A 23454-nucleotide genomic window follows, 5' to 3' on the forward strand; every position below is an offset into this window, starting at 1 on the left:
CCACTCCAGTATTCTGGCCTGGAGAATTCCATGGATGGGTCACAAAGAGTCAACTATAACTGAGTGACATTCACTTCACTTTGTCCTTCTTTAAAGAAATGAAAAGCATAATCCACTCTGTAAAGAACTGAGATATCCTATAAAACACTCTTACAAATTTGTAATAATTTTCTTAACATCTGCTAGTACCAAAAAAAAAAAAATGCCTAGGGCAACTGCAGACTTCATTTTCAAGCATAATAGATGGATCCATACTAATATCAAATTTACTTTCTAAATTTTCAAACTTCAGTTAGAATATTACATTTTAATATATTGCTATTATATTTTAGTTACAATGTTGGTTTTCTTGTATTCCCTTTAGTAACAAATACTTTTTTTCCCTTCAGTTCATGATCAATTACAAATATAGGACTTTAAATCTGTGCCCAAGTTCTACCTCTCCCAACTGCCACAGTGCAGGTCAGAAAAATTAAAACTCAAAAATTAAGGTCATGGGATAACAAAGAGTTATGCACTGGGAGTTGAGAGGCTCAGGTTCTAATTCTCCCATACAGTACCTCTGTGATCTCAAGAACTGACCTGACCTCATCTCCTACTAGTCACTCCAGTCTCACCAGACTCCCACTAATCCTCAGAGCCTCAGTACTGGCTGTTTTCAGCAGCTGGAGTCCACTTTTCCCAAACACCTCTGCCACATACTCCCTCACACAGGTCAAGTCTTAGTTCCAATGACACCCCCTCCATGAGACCCGTTCTGAATATGCCACTGAAACTGCAAATCCATCCCACTCCCATCTCCTTATCCCACACTGTTTTTTTAAAAATAAAATTTATCACTTTCCAACATACACAGTTTACTTACTTGTTACGTTTGTTGTCTGTCACCCTTCCCACTAGAATGTAAGCTCCATGGGAAACAGTTTGTCAGCACTCAAAACAGTATGTGGAATATCGTAAGTGCTCAATAGATACATCTTAGATAAATACTGTTACCTCTTATTCTAAAATATTCTACAACACCTTTAGAAAATATCATCCTATTTCTCTAAGAATAATATTAATTGATCAAGTTTTATATTTTATCAATGAAGAGCTTATCAAATATCTTTTATGCATTTAGTGGGTTAATCATATAGTTTATTGTCCCTGCTGTTATACATATTAATAAATTTCCTATTTCAAGTATCTTTTCATTACTAAGATTAATTCTCTTTGATCGTGCTGAATTTTTATCTTTAATATACTAGTAAATATGATTTGTTAGTGTTTTACTTAGAATTTTTGTTTCGACACTTAAAAGTGAGACTGACCCATACTTTTGATTTCCATGCTCTTTTTTTGTTGTTGGTAAGATTTTGCCTATTTTTCCATATTTTTTTCTTTCCTATGTTCTGGCAAAAATGATAGAGCAGAGAAATTACTCTGGTAACTTTTTACATTTTCTTCCATAATCACTGGTCTATTTAATTTTGTGTTGAATTGATTTTGAAAATGTTTATGTTTTACAAAAAATTACCTGTTTTACTGAGGTTTTCAAGTGGTTTTTAACATTTCTAGCATTATCAGCTGGCTTATTCTTAAAGTTTTTATTGTTTTTTATATTTGCTAAATAGTTCTCTATTTGGATTTTTTTTTAAGAACTAGCTTCTGAGTTTACAAAATCAATTCTTGGTTGTCTTTTTCAGTGTATTTTTCAATAAAATTTGAGATTATAACATGTAGCATCAAAACCTAACTGAAGTATGTCATCTTTTTTCTTCTTTTCTTGGGCAAGTCATCTATAGTTTGCTGCATTATTTTCTTCTTCCAGTTAGTTCAATCTACTTCAAAGGTTTTTTCCAACCCTAAAAGAAAGACGGATAGACCATCCATTTTAAAGTAAAGCAGCCTGGCCTTACCTGGTGGCTCAGTGGTAAAGACTATACCTGCCAGTGCAGGAGACAAAGGTTCGATCCCTGGTCCAGGAATATCCCACATCCCATGAACAACAGAGCCTATGCTCTAGAACCCAGGAGTTGCAACTGCCGAACCCCATGTGCACTCAAGCCAATGCTCTGCAATAAGAGAAGCCACTCCAAGGAGAAGCCTGCACAGCACAACTAGAGAGCAACCCTCACCAACTACAGAGAGTCCACACAGCAACAAAGACCCAGCACAACCAAAAATATAAATAAAATCATATATATATTTTTAAAAAGTAAAGCAGCTTTTGCTATCCCCGGAGACTCACATCATTAAACTACTAACACAGGTCAGTGCTTTCAGCTTCAACAGGAACTTAAAAATTAGTTTAAGGAACCACTGCTGTTGCTGCTAATTCGCTTCAGTCGTGTCCGACTCTGTGCAACCCCATAGATGGCAGCCCACCAGGCTCCCCCATCCCTGGGATTCTCCAGGCAAGAACACTGGAGTGGGCTGCCATTTCCTTCTGCAATGCAGTAAAGTGAAAAGTGAAAGTGAAGTCGCTCAGTTGTGTTTGACTCTTAGTGACCTCAGGGACTGCAGCCCACCAGGCTCCTCTGTCCATGGGATTTTCCAGGCAAGAGTACTGGAGTGGGTTGCCATTGCCTTCTCCTTAAAGAACCAAGAGAGGATCTTAACTCTTTTAATTATACCTTTCCAAGTAGTCAGTAACTCTAGTTTTTGTTTCTTTTGGAGAATCCTCTACTCCTAGTAAATTCACCAAATCCTTTTCAAACCAAGAAGCTCCTAGTTCCTCTTTTACCACTATACTTTTTACAATTAAATGAACAGTTGATACTAAAAGTCATCTTGCCCCATTTAAACCTTTAAGTTCTGTGAATATTCATTACTTCACAAAGTAAGATCCCTTATGCTGTATATAATGTAAGAAATTACATACTTTTCAACATTCATAACTATTTAAGTAAAGTCTTCTGACTTTTTCACTTTCCTACAAATGCAAGCTCAAAGGGAATGGAGTGCTAAATGCTGTACCAATCACATAAATGTTATAAGACACTTCAATCAATATAAAAAGCAAATTTCTGCATTAAATTTTAAGCTAAATATATTTTATTTAACCTTTCTGAAAGTGAACTAGAAAATAAACTTAGATCCTTCCTTTGAAAACTGAATTTTAAAATCTTCTGAGTGATAAATATTTTTACCAGCAGTTAATGAGTGAACAATTTAAAAAGAATATTTCTTTTTTAAACAATAATAAAACCTTGCTTATACTTTCAAGCTCTCCCAAATCACACATTTAAGTACCCTACAAGCAGTTAATGATCATCAAGTAAGTAAACATCTAGTCACTAACTACAGGTAAAAACAAGAAAGCAGAATTACACGGTTTTGTTCCTGAGCGGGGCGGAGGGGCAGGGAAGTCTTAAAGGTTTTTAACTTCATAATCTATCAGGTTTTTAGCTGTTTTCTCTCTAAAATCTAAATGATTTAACTGTTGAAAGCTATTATATTTCTGTGCTCAAAAATGCCTGGAAAAAAATTAATGTGAAAGAACCCTGTTACTGCTTATTTGAAGAATACAAAGGTTTTTCTTCATAGAAAACACTAAAGCAGATGATGATTCAAAAGGGACAAAACAAAAAAAAATTAGATCATTTACTCTGAAACAGACAAGCAAATGCCCGGTAACTTTTCCCACAACGTTCATGCTCCTCATGCAACAGTGCCATCAAGTGGTACAGTGCTAACAGAGCTCCCAAAACTCAGTTTCTCATTCTTAGCAAGGGGAGCTTCAATTAGAAACTCTCTCCCCAAAAGTCCAGCAAATGCTCCTACAAGCTGGATCAGGAAAAGCTAAGACTGAAGTGAAGCACTTCACTGGTGAATAGTGTTCTGTCTATACTAATATAAAGAGACTCTGAACATCCACCCATCTGCTAAAACATGATAAAATCCACAGGTCTTCAAAGTCATGAAAACCAATACCAAGTTCATCTATTTTCAAAATGAAGAACTAAGAGATGCTTAGGAACGTTCCCTGATTCCGGCTGACTTCATACCTGAAAGTTCACTTAGGTGAGGGAGCCTTGGGGGGGGCTAGGAGTGTTTTCTACCTTGATCTAAGTGTGGATATACACATAATACTTAAGATGTAAACACTTTATGCCTTACGGTCCAGCAATCCCACTGCTGGGCATATATCCAGACAAAACTATAATTTAAAAAGATACTGCACCCCTATTTCACACAGCAGCACTATTTATAATAGCCAAGACATGGAAACAACGTAAGTGTCCATCAACAGGTGAATGGATAAATAAAGTAGTATAATGGAATACTACTCAGTCATTAAAAGTGAAATAATGCCATTCGCGGCAACATGGATGGACCTAGAGATCATCATACTAAGTGAAGTAAGGCAGGAGAAACAGAAATACCGTGATACCATACGCAGAACCTAAAAGACGACACAAACAAATGTATCTAAGGAACTGAAAGAGACTCACAGACAGAGAGAATAGATCTGTGGGTGCCAAAGGCACGGTCAGGCAGCGGAGGGGAGGATTGGGAGCTTGAGATTAGCAGACACAAACTAGTATATACGTGATGGATAAACAACAAGGGCCTACTCAACAGCACAGGGATATTCAATATTCTCTGATAAACCAAAATGGCAAAGAATATGAAGAGGAATATATATGACTGAGTCACTTTGCTATAGAGCAGAAATTAATGCTGGAAATCAACTACACTTTAATAAAATTTTAAAACAAGATATTAGCACTTTGTGTGAAATTTCAATTAAATGTGTAGACAGTTATACTACAAATTAACTATAGAACAATATGTAAATATATAATTAAGGGGATTGCTACAGATTTCATTTCAGTGGATTCATTCAAATTAACAGGCTAAGAGGTACAGTCCAGCCTTTTCAAAAAAAATTTAACCACTATTTATTTAATGAAGGAAGAACACAAATGAAAATTAAACCAGTGCTTCAGATCAGACCTTGAAGAACTGTAAGATGGAATAAATCAATCTTTAAAACTTTTGTCCTTCAAATGATACTAAGAAAGTGAAAGACAACTCACAGAATGAAAGAAACCATCTACAAATTATATCCCATAAGGGATATGTACAAAAAATATACAAAGAACACGTTACAATAAAAAGACAAATAATACAATTTAAAAGGATTTGAATAACTTTCCAAAGAAGACAGACAAATGGCCAATAAGCACATGAAAAAATGCTCACAATCATTAGCCATTAGGGAAATGCAAACAAAACCACAATGAGATAAATTTCACTTCACACTAAGACAGCTAAAAGCAAAACAGCAACAGTAACAAGTATTGGTGAGGATATGGAGAAACTGCAACATTCATACATTTCTACTGGGAATGAAAAATGGTGCAACCATTGTGACAAACAGTTCACCAGTTACTAAAAATATTAAACATACATTTACCCTGTAACACAACAAGTCCACTCATAGATATATACCCAAGAGAACTGAAAACTATGTTCACACAAAAACTTGTATAGAGTCACAACAACACACTCATAATAGCTAAAAAGTGAAAACTGCTTAAACGTCCATCAACTGACAAATGGGTAAACAAAATGTGGTAGAGCTCTACGATGAAATACTATTCAGTCTTCCTTTTTAATACGTGTTATGACAAGACCTTTTAGAACTAACACCCAAAAAAGATGTCCTTTTCATTATAGGGGACTGGAATGCAAAAGTAGGAAGTCAAGAAACACCTGGAGTAACAGGCAAATTTGGCCTTGGAATACGGAATGAAGCAGGGCAAAGACTGATAGAGTTTTGCCAAGAAATGCACTGGTCATAACAAACACCCTCTTCCAACAACACAAGAGAAGACTCTATACATGGACATCACCAGATGGTCAACACTGAAATCAGATTGATTATATTCTTTGCAGCCAAAGATGGAGAAGCTCTATACAGTCAGCAAAAACAAGACCAGGAGCTGACTGTGGCTCAGACCATGAACTCCTTATTGACAAATTCAGACTTAAACTGAAGAAGTAGGGAAAACCACTAGACCATTTAGGTATGACCTAAATCAAATCCCTTATGATTATACAGTGGAAGTGAGAAATAGATTTAAGGGTCTAGATCTGATAGATAGAGTGCCTGATGAACTATGGAATGAGGTTCGTGACATTGTACAGGAGACAGGGATCAAGACCATCCCCGTGGAAAAGAAATGCAAAAAAGCAAAATGGCTGTCTGGGGAGGCCTTACAAATAGCTGTGAAAAGAAGAGAAGCGAAAAGCAAAGGAGAAAAGGAAAGATATAAACATCTGAATGCAGAGTTCCAAAGAATAGCAAGAAGAGCTAAGAAAGCCTTCTTCAGCAATCAATGCAAAGAAATAGAGGAAAACAACAGAATGGGAAAGAGTAGGGAACTCTTGAAGAAAATCAGAGATACCAAAGAACATTTCATGCAAAGATGGGCTCGATAAAGGACAGAAATGGTATGGACCTAACAGAAGCTGAAGATATTAAGAAGAGATGGCAAGAATACACAGAAGAACTGTACAAAAAAGATCTTCACAACCCAGATAATCATGATGGTGTGATCACTGACCTAGAGCCATACATCCTGGAATGTGAAGTCAAGTGGGCCTTAGAAAGCATCACTACGAACAAAGCTAGTGGAGGTGATGGAATTCCAGTTGAGCTATTCTAAATCCTGACAGATGATGCTGTGAAAGTGCTGCACTCAATATGCCAGCAAATTTGGAAAACTCAGCAGTGGCCACAGGACTGGAAAAGGTCACTTTTCATTCCAATCCCAAAGAAAGGCAATGCCAAAGAATGCTCAAACTACCACACAATTGCACTCATCTCACACGCTAGTAAAGTAAGGCTCAAAATTCTCCAAGCCAGGCTTCAGCAATATGTGAACTGTGAACTTCCTGATGTTCAAGCTGGTTTTAGAAAAGGCAGAGGAACCAGAGATCAAATTGCCAACATCCGCTGGATCATGGAAAAAGCAAGAGAGTTCCAGAAAAACATCTATTTCTGCTTTATTGACTATGCCAAAGCCTTTGACTGTGTGGATCACAATAAACTGTGGAAAATTCTGAAAGAGATGGGAATACCAGAACACCTGACCTGCCTCTTGAGAAATCTGTATGCAGGTCAGGAAGCAACAGTTAGAACCAGACATGGAACAACAGACTGGTTCCAAATAGGAAAAGGAGTTCGTCAAGGCTGTATACTGTCACCCTGTTTATTTAACTTATATGCAGAGTACATCATGAGAAACGCTGGACTGGAAGAAACACAAGCTGGAATCAAGATTGCCAGGAGAAATATCAATAACCTCAGATATGCAGATAACACCACCCTTATGGCAGAAAGTGAAAAGGAAATAAAAAGCCTCTTGATGAAAGTGAAAGTGGAGAGTGAAAAAGTTGGCTTAAAGCTCAACATTCAGAAAACGAAGATCATGGCATCCGGTCCCACCACTTCATGGGAAATAGACGGGGAAACAGTGGAAACAGTGTCAGACTTTATTTTTCTGGGCTCCAAAATCACTACAGATGGTGACTGCAGCCGTGAAATTAAAAGACGCTTACTCCTTGGAAGGAAAGTTATGACCAACCTAGAGAGCATATTGAAAAGCAGAGACATTACTTTGCCAACAAAGGTTCGTCTAGTCAAGGCTATGGTTTTTCCTGTGGTCATGTATGGATGTGAGAGTTGGACTGTGAAGAAGGCTGAGCGCCGAAGAATCGATGCTTTTGAACCGTGGTGTTGGAGAAGACTCTGGAGAGTCCCTTGGACTGCAAGGAGATCCAACCAGTCCATTCTGAAGGAGATCAGCCCTGGGATTTCTTGGGAAGGACTGATGCTAAAGCTGAAACTCCAGTACTTTGGCCACCTCATGTGAAGAGTTGACTCATTGGAAAAGATTCTGATGCTGGGAGGGATTGGGGGCAGGAGGAGAAGGGGACGACGGAGGATGAGATGGCTGGATGGCATCACTGACTCGATGGACGTGAGTCTCGGTGAACTCCGGGAGTTGGTGATGGACAGGGAGGCCTGGCGATTCATGGGGTCGCAAAGAGTCGGACACGACTGAGCGACTGATCTGATCTGATGACATGGATGAACCATGAAAACATCATTCTAAGACAAAGAAGTGAGGTGCAAAAGGCCACAGATTTTATGATTTCACTTACAAGAAATACCTAGAATAGGTAAATCCATAGAAACTGAAAGGAGATTAGTGGTTTCTTAGGACAGGGGAGAGAATGGGGAGGTGGGAAATGGAACTGCTTGCTAAAGGATGTAAGGTTTCTTTTAGGGGGACGAAAATCTCTTAAAATTTTATTATTGTGATAGTTAAATATATTCAAAAGACTAAACTGTATATACTTTATAGTGGTGAACTGCACTGGTAAACTGTTATGAGAATTATATCCGAATAAAGCTGGTTGCTGTTATTTTTTAAACTAAAAAACATAATAATAATAACTATGAAGACGTTCTTAAGATTTATTTAGTTTAGTGCTTCCTTAACCAAACTATACACACAAGGTAAGGCAGCTAAATTCTCTATCACATATACACACATATAAAACCTTTGGGTCCTCATAGGCACTCAAGTAACTATTAAATAACTCATTCTGGGTTTTTTTTTGGTCAACTCAGACTAGACGGACTAAACAGACAAAGAGGGACTCCTGGCCATAGAGAAAAATAAAGACACTCACTAGGATTCACGTCCCTTACAGGAAGGGGAGGGAAATGCCACACAAAGAGGGAGGCACCCCCCCTTTCCCAAATATGTTTGAGAATGTTCATGAAAACTGACTGTGTAAGAGGCCACAAAGAAAATTTCAAAAACCTTCAAAAAGCAAAAATCACACAGTATTCTCTAATCACAGTACGATAAAAATATGAATTACTAACCAGGTCAGAAAATGAAGAATTTCTAGAAAACACAAAAATAGAAATCACATGTCAGAACTAACAGATACAGCTAAAACCAGGGTAAGAGGACAGCAATGTATTAAATGCCAAAAAAGGAACAAAATGAATGAAAGAAAACAAAAAAGAAGAAAATAAAGATAAAATCCAAAAATAATCAGTAGGAAAATAATAAAACAGTAGACTACATAGGTAATCTAGAAACTGGGTTTTTGTGTGCATGTGTGTGAAAAAAACTAAAATGAATAAACCACTAGCTAATAAAGAGGATGAAGAAAGGAAAAATACAAAAACAGGATTGTTTGTAATGGCAAAGACTGGAATGTCCAAAATGATTAAATATAGTACATTCATAAAAGTTAACTCCTCCTAAATTTAAAAGAAAGTAACAATAGAAGTCTTTATTATTGATACGAAAAGATTTCCAAGCTATACTGTTAAGTGAAAATAGTAAAGTTTGGAAGAATAAGTACAGTAAGTGGCTCCTGTGTATAAAACAGGAAATATAAGAATGTTGGCATGCTCCTGCATACGCAGAAGAAATTTTGGAAGGATACACAGTAATCAAGACAGTGGCTTCCTACTGGGAGCAGAGCAGACGCGGAGACAAGGATAAGGACACTTTTTAGCACAAGGTTTTTCACGTAAGGGTTTTCAGTCCTATGAATGCATTCACTTATTTTTTAATAAAAATTTTAATTGCATATGACCAATATTAATTCATCAAATATTTTCAAGCACTTATGTGTACCAAACACTATACTTGATGTTGGGGATGTTCAAAATGAAAAGATCTGGTCCTCTTTTAAAGGCCCCATATTTTTAGTTTCATAGGAATACAGGCAGCAAACCAACATTGGGCTGTAACTAATACGCCTAATGTGATGTGCCAAATTCTTCATATGTGTGAAGACATTATGTTGAAAGTCTATAAAAGAACACCTATATATACATAAGAAAAATAAGGATGGTTGTTCAGAGAAGATAACTCTTATCCTAAGACTTCAAGATTAAGTCAGAGGTTTTCAGTAAATAAAAACAGGATATCCCAGACAGAGCAGAAAGCAGGGGCCTGGAAGTAGAGAGCAAAGGGTATCCAAGAAATCATTACAGATCAGGATTTTGCAAGACGAAGAATAGCTAGAATGAAGACTGAAGAAGTTGAAAAGGGGCTCGGTAAGAAAGGGCATTAAATACCACGTTACACAAGTTTATCACCTTCTGTCTGTGAGGCATTGTGCTCAGTGCTGAAAAAAAAGAAGTAAAACTGCCTCCCTCCTGCAACTTAGTCTAGACAACAATGTCCAGGGAAACCAAGAAAGAGGTTTCTGCAGTAGTCTGCTGTGTGACCTTTCCTGTCTCTGGCTCTGCACATAATGTTGCCTCTATCAGAAATGCTCTCGACATTTCCTCTCCTCATCCATTCCTCGCCTCGCTCATTCCTTTCTCAGGAATTGAATTAAATGACCCTTGTTCCAGGCAGCCTTCTCTGACTCCCGAGACTAAATCAATCAGTTCCTCTGTTATATACTCCAAAGCACGCTGGGATTCTTCTTGTCAACTGCTCTTAGAATTATCCTTCTTCCTCTCCAAACTGTAAGCTGCACGAATACAAGAGTTGAATCTGTCTTGTTCACTACTGTACCTCCAGCACTAATCACAGTATAGAGTAGATCCTTAGTGAATGAATAAATTTTAGAACATAATTTTAACCTTTCCTGATCACTCAAGCTGACTATAAAAAACCTAAATATTTTTATATTTCAGGTATGTAAGACCAAGTGGTCTCTTCCTCATGGCTCCAAAAGGCCATGCATTTTAAGTACTTATATCTTTTTCTCTCCTCTCAGACCATCAACTGTCACTTCCTACTACTTTCAAGTCTGTTTCTAGCAGATTCCAACTACTTCTAGTTTGCACCTAACTGCTGAGCTAAGCAGATAAATCCAATAACAAAGAATGTAACTGGCCTAAGACCAAGTAAGAGTGTTTATATAGATATAGATATAGATATAGATATAGATATAGATATAGATTTTCAGTCTTCTCCATGGACAGGGGAGTGGGATGGAATGGGGATAGGAGGAGACAAGATGATCTCTTATAAACAAACTACTTAATATCACTGCATAATTCTTTTGTTAAAAAAGCCTTTTATTTTGGCTAAATTTGCTTCATTCTATACTAGAAGTTCAGATAATTGTTACTACGTGTTTATTCATTCATATGAACAATTGAAAAGAAAACTATGCAAGAAAACATTCCATTGCAAAGGTAAAAAAGAACCAGTTTAAAAAAATGGTCCAAAATATTAAGGCAAAAACTATTTGAAATTCTGAGTTTGAAAGTAGAATGTGTCTGACAGTCAAAAACCTTATAAGTAACTGGCAGTATTATTTTTTCAGTTGTTCATGAAATAACGGTGTACCTTGCAACTGATGGCACCTCAGATTTGATGAAATGTAGCATATAATTTTACATAATAAAAGTAATTCATCTAAGATTTTCTCAATTGGATAATTCTCAACTACTACTCACTACATTAGCACATTCTATCTCCCTTGCCCCACTAAAATGAAAAACCAAATGCTCATATTAAGGCTGCTGACAGGGATAAAAACCAATATAAATGAAAAAAGTAGTGATTTGTTTCACAGAGAAATGTTACCAATGAGAGACCAACAAATGAACCAAATTAAAATTTTGCTTAAGAAATCTTTAGTGAAATCCCACAGAATCTTTCTGGGGGAAGTATCTATATTAGCTATGATGTATGTAATCATTTTAATAGTTAACAAAATCCTTTAATTATTCCCTGTTGAATAAACGGAAATAGATCTTCTCAAAGTTCCTAAAGTCAACAACCTATGACTTGCTATGGTCACCTCCTAAAACATGTGGGTGAAGTAGGGGCTTTAACTTAGTTTAAGAGAGCATTAGAATTCCCTATCAGCATTATGAAACGGAATACACTTCTTGAATTACTAGCAGCATAATCACCAATGTGAGCTTCAAGTCCAAACCAGCATAAACACCAAAAAAACCTTGAGAATTTTCATTTAAACACAACACGTAAGAACTAGATAAAATCAATTTACTCTGATCTTTCTACAAAACAAAAATTCTCCAAAAAAAAAAATATATACTATTTTTTCTCCTCAGAGGAGGTGTAAATAAATTGCTTCTAGCAATGATTAAGTTATTATTAAGTTCCTATTATTCTTAAAATAACAGGAAAGCATCAGAAGGAATATTAAATCAGGGAGAAGTTCGTTCTAGAAAATATGCTAACAACAATGATAATAACTTCCATTGACAAGGGATATTTTTAGAGAGATAATTATACAGGGGCTTAGCTCTTACAATCACTGCAGTGTAGAAACACTAAAAAATTACTCTTTTTCTTTTTAAACCTACCTTTGTCTGGGAACTATAAAGAGCGCCCGTACCAACTTCTTCCTATTTGCTTTCGTGTTCATGTTCATGCAAAAGTCCATCGCTGCCTAAAGGAGAAAAAGCAAACATTTTTCTTAAAAAAAAAAACAAAACTCAATTTAGCTACTAAAACAGCATGCTAAAATGGATTCCTAATAGTTCCTAAACAGTTCACAATGGTTTTAAGACACTAGTATTACAAGGATATTCCAAACTTTAACAATCATCAAGCTTAAGCTCCTCTTTCCTTATATATCTCAAAACATATTTCACAAACTTATTAACTACAACCTAGTGCTAAAAACAGAACTTCCAGTGGGTAGATTGAAGACCTATGGTGACACATTTGGCAAATAACTGCATGAAATGTGCAACCCATGCTTTTGATCTCACAGATCAATATTAGTATCAGGAAAGTTTTCTGATAGAAGTTACAAAGTAGCAAGAAGCCAGGAACCAAGAAAATTATTAATGCTAATAAGGATTAAAAAAGAATAAAGACAAACCAGGTAAGAGAGACAGATACAGATTATAACCAGAAAAATTTAAGAGTAAGTGCTTCAATACTAACTAAAATGGTTTACTGTTGACAATCAGATATAGTAACAAACTAAAGAAACCACATCATAAGGACTATAATTGTTATTTAATATAGCAATCCACTCTTTTACATTTTAATAACAAAAATGTGTTCAATATTTTATCAATGTATCTAAAATCTAATATAAGTGTAGAAGAAAAGCTAGGAGAAGTCTATGCTCTGGGAAACCACTAGAAAACAAAATTATGAGTAACTGGTATTTTTTAAATACAGGTATATATATTATTTAAATATTAAAGATTTTCAATATATAGTTTATGAAAACAACATTTAAGATATATTTTAAAAAGAAAATAACTATTATCAAATAACTCTACTGGTATCACCAGTATTTTCCTTCTACAGTTTCACATAATTATTTTATCATTAATTTCTCAAACTTTAGGTAGGATCAAATACAAAGATTCTCTGGTGGCTCAGAGGGTAAAGAGTCTGCCTGCAATGTGTGAGACTCAGGTTCGATCCCTGGGTTGGGAAGATCCTCTGGAGAAGGAAATGGCAACCCACTCCAGTATTCTTGCCTGGAGAATCCCCATGGACAGAGGAGCCTGGTTGGACACAACTGAGCAATTTCACTTTTCTTTCTTTCTACAAAGATTCTCTGATTTCCCTATAAAGGATGTCAACTCTTCAGCGACACACTCACTGAAAAACCTTCCATTTGCTAAAAACTTTTGATGAAATAAAACACAATTAATGTTGATTAGATTCAAACCCAGTAAAAGCACATTGAAAGTATTCACCAAGATTGAATTAGTTAAGAGTAAAACCAATTTAAACTTTTTCTTCTGCTTGTTAAGGGAGTATAATAAATTTTATTAAAATTATATTTTATAACATTAAAGCTTCTTACAGCTAATTAGAATAACAGCAGAAAAGCAGAAAGCACACTAAAATTCCTTCAAGTAATTCACCCACATGAAATACTAAAAAATTGTGGACTAGGATAATAAAAATCCCAAAGGTCATCCACTCAGAAAAAAGCTGGTTAACACTAGAAAATGTCACACACATACACACACAGACACACACACATACACACCTCTCAAGTCAACATTTTTTGAAAAAGAAAAAGAAAAAACAGAGAAAAACATTTAATGGCTAATAATGGACTATGTTTCAACGAAAATTAGGAAACTGGTAACTACTATCTACTGGCAGTAAATACTTTTAGTTGTTTTCCCTGAACTGAGAGGCTCATTTTGTTCATGTTAGAAAAACGTCTGTTAAATACCCAAGTCTGAATAACCATGGTTCATCCCACAATTCTTTCAAGTAAAAATGGTACTCTATATAAAAAGTAGCAGTTTAGCTTGCAACTCAATCATACAAATGGCTTTTCTCAAGGCAACCTTGAGTCAGTAGACACATATCCTTCTTATTTTATCAAGTTAAAAGGAAGTGTACTCAGAGGTTGAAATGAAACAAAATCACTAATTTTTACAGATTCATCAAAGAGATGTTTAAATTAAAGCGACATTGTTTTTTAATCGCAAATGCACAGCAATGAAGACTACAATGGCTATTATTAGAGTCTGCTACCGATGCAGCTTGACTTCACGTTAAAATGCCAGGTTTACCCATCATCACTTTTGCAAATGTCAAAAATGGTGAAAAAGTGGGGGGAAAACTCCTAGTATTAGTATGAAAAGAGTTTTGACCTTACAGACGCCCTGAAAGTATCTAAAAAGACACTGGGAATCTACAGAGAGTACTTTAAGAATATCTGGTCTAAAAGAGTATTTTCCACACTGTGGCAATATGTGAAGGGGACAGGTGTCAAGCCCACAGGACTCTAGAGACAGTTCCACCCCCAAACACAGCATCTACAAATTGGCTCCAACTGTGTTCATTTTGAATTCCTATATTAGATTCCATTTGAAGAAATGGCTCATTCTACAGCCAAAACTGCAAAAACCACAGACATGCCTAATTTGAGCTATCTTAAAAGGTCTACATGCTTTGAGTAAAGTCACACAGAGGCACTCATACCTTGTCTATCAGATCACGGTTGACGCAGTTGGGTAACTGCTGGAGGAAAGCATCTACTATGAGCTTGAGATGAGATCCAGTGCTGGCTTCTTCATCCTCTTGTTCTAATATGAAATTGGGTTTTAAGTAGGTTTAGAAATATACATAGACAATGTAAGAATAAAAATCTTCAATAAGATGTTATCTGAGGCACAGATAATCTAAAGCACTTTTCTTATGAAAAATGAAGAACTTTTTCAGATATTACTCTTGAAAGAAAGGGTATCTTTAGAATCATAAGCCTAAATCACTAGTCTTTATCAACTATAAAAGGGCAAACTTTTACATGAGAAGTCGTAAGTTGCATGTAGTTTTAGAGAAGATCTACTATTTTTATCCGTTGAACACCCCTTTTCCCATGTCTTCAACTAACAGCATGATCACTGCTTCCCCTCAAAGGCAATCCATGGGATTCTGATGGGAAAGGGTGCTGCCCAAGCACAGATACCATTACTCCTCTGGCCACAGGCAAGCATGACACAGGACTAGCCAACTCCTCCAAAATGCTTATACACAGACAGTGGGAGAGAATCCCTCTTTTCCTCAGATGTCACTAGCTGGTTTGAGCCAAGGGCAGCCTCCAGCCATGCCTCCCTCCCTCCATGACATGGAGAACTAGAGAATCTGCAGCAGGAAACAATGAAGCCCACAGAGAGAAAGGCAACCCTGACAAAGGCATTCTTCTAATAAAGAACCCTAACTAATAAAGAAACCTGATAGAAGCAGTCAGGAAATAATGAACAGTGTGATATTTTTATTACTAAATACAAAACATTACTCAATAGTAAAGACAGATAAAAATGACAGATGAACTGATATACCAATTGTCTTTTTATCTCTCAACTTTCAAATGCATTTACGTTAAGATTGTAAAGATTATATCAGAAATAAAATACATTAAGGACAATGCTAAAAGCACTGAAGTGCAAGACATATCTATTTAGATCATCACTAAAGTTTGTAATCACATAATATGGGACATGTAGTGTTACTGTTCCAAATCAAATTCCAAAAAAGTGAGGGCCTAGAGACAACAGGAAAACAAGGAATTAAAGAGTAAAGACCCATATTCACAGGCAAAGAGCTTTGTGTATAAACACTAATCAAAGGTTAGGAATTCCCTGGCAATTCATTGGTTAGGACTCTGCATTCTCACTGCCAAGGGCCTGAGTTCAATCCCTGGTCAGGAAACTAACATCCCACACGTCGCACGGGATAGCCAAAAAATAAGTAAAACATTACATTAAAAAAAAAACTAATCAAAAATTTAAATTTTTGGCAAAAATGTTTACCTTGCTCATCAAGAAGTTTCTTTGTAAGATCTTCAGCTTCATCTCCACCCTCTAGCTCCAGTGTGTCATCATTAATTTCCAGGTTCTCCAACTCAAGTTCCAAATCGTCAGGACTTGATACCTCCTTATTATCCTTAGGTTCCTTTGTCTCTGTTTGAAATCAAAGAATCAGTATCTCTGAATTAAAAGTCATATTGAAATCCTGCTGCAAAAAATAAAGATTCACAAAATCTGCAACATTTTTCCTAGAATCTACATTTATATCTGGCAAATTTGATGTTTATATTCTTAAAAATACATTATGGTCATGGAGAACAAAAACCATAATTTCTTTGTGCATGACATCTGTTCAGTGAAGAAATGAATGGATGGGTGGACTGATGAATGGAGACATACAGGCCATGAGGATTTGTGGTAATGATGAAAAGAAAATAAATCTGATTAGATAAAGTGGACTCAAATTAATTAAGATGTCTATATTATTCTATCATTCATTTAATCTAGTAACTTAATGTTCATATAACAAAACTAGTAAGTAAAAAAAATTTTTTTACAAATATTTGAAACTAAAATTTATAGCACTTTAATATAAAAATTTGTCCTCCAGCATTTACCTTTGGAATCATCCTTGCTGGACTCTTTATTCTGACAACTTTTTTCATTATCTTTAAACAAGATGGCTGGAACAAAAGCTTTCAAATCAATGAGGTTCTCGTAAAAATTCCGAGCATCTTCATCTTCCCATATACCACCTTCTAAGTCATATTCTCCAGGTTTACCAGGTGTAAATATATCAATTCCAGGCCCATGCTCTACAGTAAAATAAATCACGGGGAATTAAAACCAATGAATCTTGAATGTTTCAATTAACAGATACTTCTTCAGTCAACAAGCACTCTTGATTATGTATGTAACCATCTTTACCAGAAAATCACAAATTCTGTTTTAAGTAAAGCTCTAAACCAGGACAGATCAAAGGAAAGTGCAGGATAAACATGCTTTTTTCTTGAAGTTTTAAGCAACTGATATGAGATTAAGTAGCTATTTGATAATATTAGGCCCATCTTCACAAAGCTTAAAACCAACATAAGAAATACATAAGCCTGGCAATTCCTAAACATCTAGCTTGAAGTCCCACCTCCCCCATGAAGCATTTTTTTAATACTCCCAACACTCTGTATGATTTTATCTCAATTATGTTCGCAATTTTATGCGAACATAAAATATTTATGGTTTATGGTTTATCTTACCATAAACCCTTAAGAAGCATCCCTCCTTTTGGTATTAAACTTGGTATAAGACAGATTGCCATAAATGGTCAACTGATTAATAACTAGAAAGGAAGGGAAAGAATGATGAAGACATATATACACATTTCAGTAGAGAGTGGAAAACCATGCGTTTGTATACACACACAGGCTACATTTACATACAACTATAGATGCTTAAAATTCAGAACATTAAAAGTAATTTCCTACTTCGTGATCAAAAGACCATTCATGATTTTTATCTATTCTCACTGTACTTTTTTTTTTTTTTGTACTTCTCTCCAAACTAGAATTGTAAGAGAATGATCATACAGATTAAAAATAACCCTGAGAATAATTAGATTATTCATTAAAAGTCATTTAGGAAGAGCAGGACAAAAATAATAAAGTACTGGCTCCCTAACTCATTACTTATATGCCTTACAAAAAACGTATTTAAACACAGGACACTGAACCAATGTAAGAGAAAAGACTGATAAATTTAATTCCTTTTTAACAAAAATGTAAATAAAAACAGGGAATTTCCCGGTGATTCAGTGGTTAGGATTCCAAGCTTTCACTGACAAGGGCTCAGGTTCAACCCCTGGTTGGGGAAGTAAGATTCCATAAGCAACGCTGTGTGGCCAAAAAAAAAAAAGAGCAAAGGACAAACTAGAAGCCAATACTGGCAATATTTATACAAAGGAATTAATATCCATAATATAAAGAGCTTCTGCAAATAAAGTCCAAAATCTAAATAGAAAAAAACGGATAAACCCTCTGAACACATAAGTCAAAGAGTATATCAAAAGATCCTAACCTCAGTACTAATCAGAATAATGCTAAATAAAACAAAGCATTTATCACTTTGACCCACTAGATTATGTTTAAAAGATTGATATCACCAAAGGAGAAAAATTACCAAAGGTATAGAGATCAATTAATCAATCAAATAAATGCAGAAGTGATATAAATGATATAATTAAGACATGGACATTAAAACAGTTATTACAACTATATTTCATATTTTCAATAAACTAGAAGATACTCTAAGCATGTTGGAGACCATGGAAAACATAACTAGCTTCTACATCTTTACATGAGAGTATCAGACACCAAAAAAGGAAAAAAGAGTGAACTGGAAGACACAGCAATAGAAACTAAGCAACAGAAACTAACCAATACCAAACAGGGCGGAAAAAAAATACTAAAGCACAGAGAAGACAACTTCAAACGTAGTGGTATTTGAATTCCTATAGAAGGGGGAAGAGGAATAGAATACATATTTGAAGAAATAAGGTCAAGATTTGCTAAATTTGATAATTATAAACCCAGACCCAAGAAGCCCAACAAATCCCAAGCACAAGAAACATGAAGTAAACCACAGAAAGCAATTATCATAATTAAGTTCTTTAAACTCAGTGATGATAATATTTTAAAACAACCAGAAAAAAAAATACACATTTAAAAAGAACAAAGACACGAATGATAGCAGCTTTCTCGCTGGAAACAATGAAAGAAGACAGTGGAACAACATCTTTAAATACTGAAAGAAAAAAAAAAGCCTCACCCTTAAATTCTGTACCAAGTGAAAATATCTTTATAAAATGATGGCAGAATTTTGTTAATTTTGTTGCATAGTATTTACATTTATACTGTAGTAGGTAGTATAAGTAATCTACAGATGATTTAAAGTATATGGGAAGATGTGTGCAGGTTATATGCAAATACTAAGCCATTTTAAATGAGGGACTCAAGCATCTTCAGAGGTCCTGGAACCAGCTCCCTGAAGATACCAAAGGACTATAAATGTTTTCACAGTATACAATGAATATTTTCTTATTGAGGATGTAAAATACAAAATACTTTCCTGTATTATAAACGGATACTTTACAAATACTTCACTCTTAAGATTTTAAGTCAATAGGATTTTCAGATAGTTTTAAAATTAATAATGTATTAACATTTATCAACTTACTTCTCAAGTAGTTGGTATAATATAATATGGCAATGTATTAGGAGCCCTACCAAAAAGGAAGTTTAGAACACCTTTGCAATAATATGAGAAATAACTCATTGTACAAAATGGTAAGTTTATCTTATAAAACTGCAAGGTTTTATAAAGAAAACTGCAAGTAACAATTTATGATAATACATGATTCAAAACAACTAAATTAAAAATAAAAATAAACATAGAAATATTAGTATCCCAAAGGTCCAATCCACCTTATTACCTACCTGAGAAATACAGTAAATCTTTATATAGTCCCAAACACAGTTTAAGACAACCCCTGTTAGATACAATCTAAGAATATCTATTATAAAAGAATCTAAAGAAACCCATCATATCATTATAAGTTATCATTATAAGGCTTCACTGCTCTAAGCACAAAGACTTTTCCATTCAGAGAAGCATTTTAAGTAGATTTAGGTTTTTATTAGGTCTTAATACTTCATTAAAAAAAACTTTAAAGGCATTTCAAAACATCTAATTTCAATAATATACATCTGAGAAGACTAGATAGACGTCATTAATGCTTACTAAAAAAAAAAAATCACAGTGTTTAAGGATATCTTACCTTCTGGTGTTGGTTTATCTTGAGGAAGATCTGGCATATTTTCATCCAAAAGGTCTGCTAAGGATTGAGAATTTGCCAGTAGCTTTTGATAAGACATAGCAAATTCTTCATACTGTTTATGTCTATCTTCACTTAACTCCCCTTTAGAATGTAGAATACGCCTATAAACAAATGATGAAATAATCTTGACAATCTTATCAAAACAGATGTGATCATCTATTATTATACTGGGAATTGTCTGATTTTATCAAACAAGCTTATTAGCATAACCTTCTTTAATAACCTATGTTCAATACTTAACACTTTCAAGATGTTATCTGAAAATCAAAACTTACATCATCAAATTCACCTAAACAAATTAATCTTTTAAGCAATTAAAATTTAACATTGGTTCTTCAGAAAATATGAAGTATGATTAACAAGTATGCTGCAGAAACACAAAATTTAACAGTATGCCACTAATCAATTTTTAGTATTTTGTTACAGTCATATACCCCAGACATACAAGTTGGTTTTCAAAAACAGGTTAGAGACTCAGTACCTTTAACCTTTCACAATGATTTGATTCAAGATTATCTTGAAAAAGCCTGCATCTTCCCTACAGTGAATTCTCAATTTACTATGCAAGCACTCTTTATTTAGTCATTTAACAAATATCACTGGAGCAACCCACTTAATCAAGGCCAGGCCACTCTGAGGAGCAGAGGACACAAGTATTCTTCCACTTTGCAACAATTCACTAATAAACCGCCCACAGTTATTGACAGAAATGTAAAACTAATGAAAAATTTTCAGTTGTACAGTCGAGTAAAAAGTTTACTATATTAGCTTAGATGGTTGAAATGTCTACAGCTGGACTCAATTTTTCTACAACTAAATATGTAGTAGTGTAAGACATGAAATTTATAAACCTTATTACAAATACAATTTCAAAAAGTCAATTATAAACTGTAAATTAAGTCACTTTCAAAAGTAATATATAAAAGTATTTTTATTCCTTGTTTTGAGTTTTCTTCTGAACAGAGAAGAAAATGAGTTAGATGGATTTTTTTGTGTGTTGTCATATTCTGAAAAGTTATAGAAAATGAAGTTTTCATGAAGAAAAATCCTTGCCTACACTTACTTATCTCTGTTTATTTGGCACATTTCTAAACTTTCCCATCTTCCCCCATTCTCATCAACAGGAACTTTTGTTTCAATGCTACAATATTTAAAATATTAACATTTTCTATTTTTAGGAATATCAGGTCCCATTTACAAATACAAGATAGATCAATATAAAAAACAACTACAATTCATTACATTCAATCCTTTTTTCCCCAACATCTGGCCTAGTCGGATCTAAACTGAGAATTTTTCACTCATTTTCTTATTATTTAAATACACACTAGACAATATCATTTTACAAACAGATTAGTAAAATGCCAAGACAGTTAATCATAATAATCCAGGCTAAACAGTATTCCTCTAATAACACTGTCATTAAAGAACAATTTTTCTCTTCAAATATTTATCAGACTTTCCTTTCATTAAGCTTTATGAATTTTTTTTAAATTAAAGCAAAAACCCAAGCATTTAAAAATATTCAAGCCATGAAAAATGACTTACATTACTTCAAATGAGCTTGGTAGAACTTTTAATTAGAAGTCACATCATTTTTCAAGTTAAAAAAGCCATTAAAATTAAATGATTTGAATAAATAATACTCAAAAGCAGGGTACTCTAAAATGTTCTACAATTATTGGGAGAAATATTAATAAAAACTTTAAAAAAGTTTATTTAGAAGCAAATTATGTTTTTTGGGATATAAGTTCCAAGGAATTTCAAAACCTCTAATGACAACTAAGATTCAAAATTATTTCAGTGCTTAAAAAAAAATTGAAAAATATCTCAAAATACCATAATGTGGAACTTTACTTCTCTAATAATTTGGCATTCTGATCATTTGAAGAAAACACATCCAGTTTAGGTTATACAATATTCACTAAAGATTTATGACATACAAGCTGTACCAAGGTAGTGCCTATTTTATCAAAACAGAAAGTGAACACTTTTCCCCATATCAACCTCACTTTGAAACTTTTGCCTGGACTTTGCAGTCAATTAAATGGCTGAATTCTATGAGGTGTCCCAATGCGTGCATTCAATTTCTATCCAGTCCTCGCACGCGCGCGTGTGTGTGTATGCACATGCATGCACACAATCACGTCTCTCTGCAACTCCATGGACCGTAGCCTGCCCAGCTCCTCTGTCCACAGAATTTTCCAGGCAAGAATACTGAAGTGGGTTGCCATTTCCTTCTCCAGGGGATCTTCCCAAGCCAGGGATGGAACCCACATCTCTTGCGTCTCCTGCACTGGCAGAGGGATTCTCTTCCAGTCCTCCTGCAACCAGTTAAAACTCTGAAGCTTCGGAGATACTCCTCGCTCTCCTCAAAACCTCAATTCCATGATTAAACTTTTAATAGTACTAATTTACTTAACTACTTAACTCATACATGTTTAGGTTACTATCTAATAGGAACAGTCCTAGAGAGCAGGCGGCTTAGATTTTGGTTGATTTTCTAATAGAACCTTACACTGTACAGTCAGAAAGCAGTATAGGACAACAACGAAAAGGCATTAGAAGAGATGCGTTATATACAAACCATACATAGTCATATGCATTTTCCTTGACCATTTATTTAAAATATATTTCCTTAATATCTAATTCCACAGCATGTAGTAAGACTACAGACTTCAAGCAGAGAACGAAGCCATCGCAGGTGCCTGAAAATTCAAAATTCCTCGTCATTTAGAAGTTCTAATGAAATTTAAATGAAACAATTTCTAATGAATGTACTATATAAGACAGTTCTTGTAAGTTCATGAAGTCCACAGGAAAAGTTTTTCAGTTGAATTAAATTTTAGAAGGCCTGTATGAGGGATTTACACATACACAGCACATATGACCAGAGTACATGTTCTGTACATCAGTGCAAATCTCACCAAAATTTCTTATGTGAATTCCAATTCCATGGGAATATAACACTAAGCAAAATCAAGCTGAAAATATGGTTCATCGTGTATCATTTTAATTACAATCTCTTCAGAAGCACATCTATTATAGAAAGTTGCACTTAAAACTATTCTTTTGAGGCTGTCATAAATCAGAGGTCAGCAAACTTTCTGCAAAGGGACAAATAATAATTTTAAGCTTTGCAGACCATATGGTCTTTGCTGCAAACACTCAAGTCTGATGGCATAGCACAAAAGCAGTGCAGACAATATGTAAACAAATGAGTGTGACTATGTTCCAATAAAACTTTATTTATGGACACTGAAATTTGAACATCATGTAATTACTAATCTGGCCT

General features: G+C 34.8%; 1 protein-coding gene across 1 annotated transcript in view; it reads right to left on the reverse strand.

Annotated features, from left to right (window-relative positions):
• UPF2 (UPF2, regulator of nonsense mediated mRNA decay) overlaps positions 1 to 23454 on the reverse strand; it is a 95670-nt gene that overhangs the window by 57248 nt on the left and 14968 nt on the right. Inside the window, exons 4-8 of the mRNA XM_027560211.1 lie at positions 20100 to 20260; positions 16888 to 17085; positions 16274 to 16423; positions 14943 to 15046; positions 12332 to 12417 (exon numbers count right to left, since the gene is read on the reverse strand). Coding sequence (XP_027416012.1) covers positions 12332 to 12417; positions 14943 to 15046; positions 16274 to 16423; positions 16888 to 17085; positions 20100 to 20260 — 699 coding nt within the window. The remainder of the gene's footprint in view (positions 1 to 12331; positions 12418 to 14942; positions 15047 to 16273; positions 16424 to 16887; positions 17086 to 20099; positions 20261 to 23454) is intronic.

This window comes from Bos indicus x Bos taurus, chromosome 13 (genome assembly GCF_003369695.1).
Source record: "Bos indicus x Bos taurus breed Angus x Brahman F1 hybrid chromosome 13, Bos_hybrid_MaternalHap_v2.0, whole genome shotgun sequence".
Lineage (NCBI taxonomy): Eukaryota > Metazoa > Chordata > Mammalia > Artiodactyla > Bovidae > Bos > Bos indicus x Bos taurus.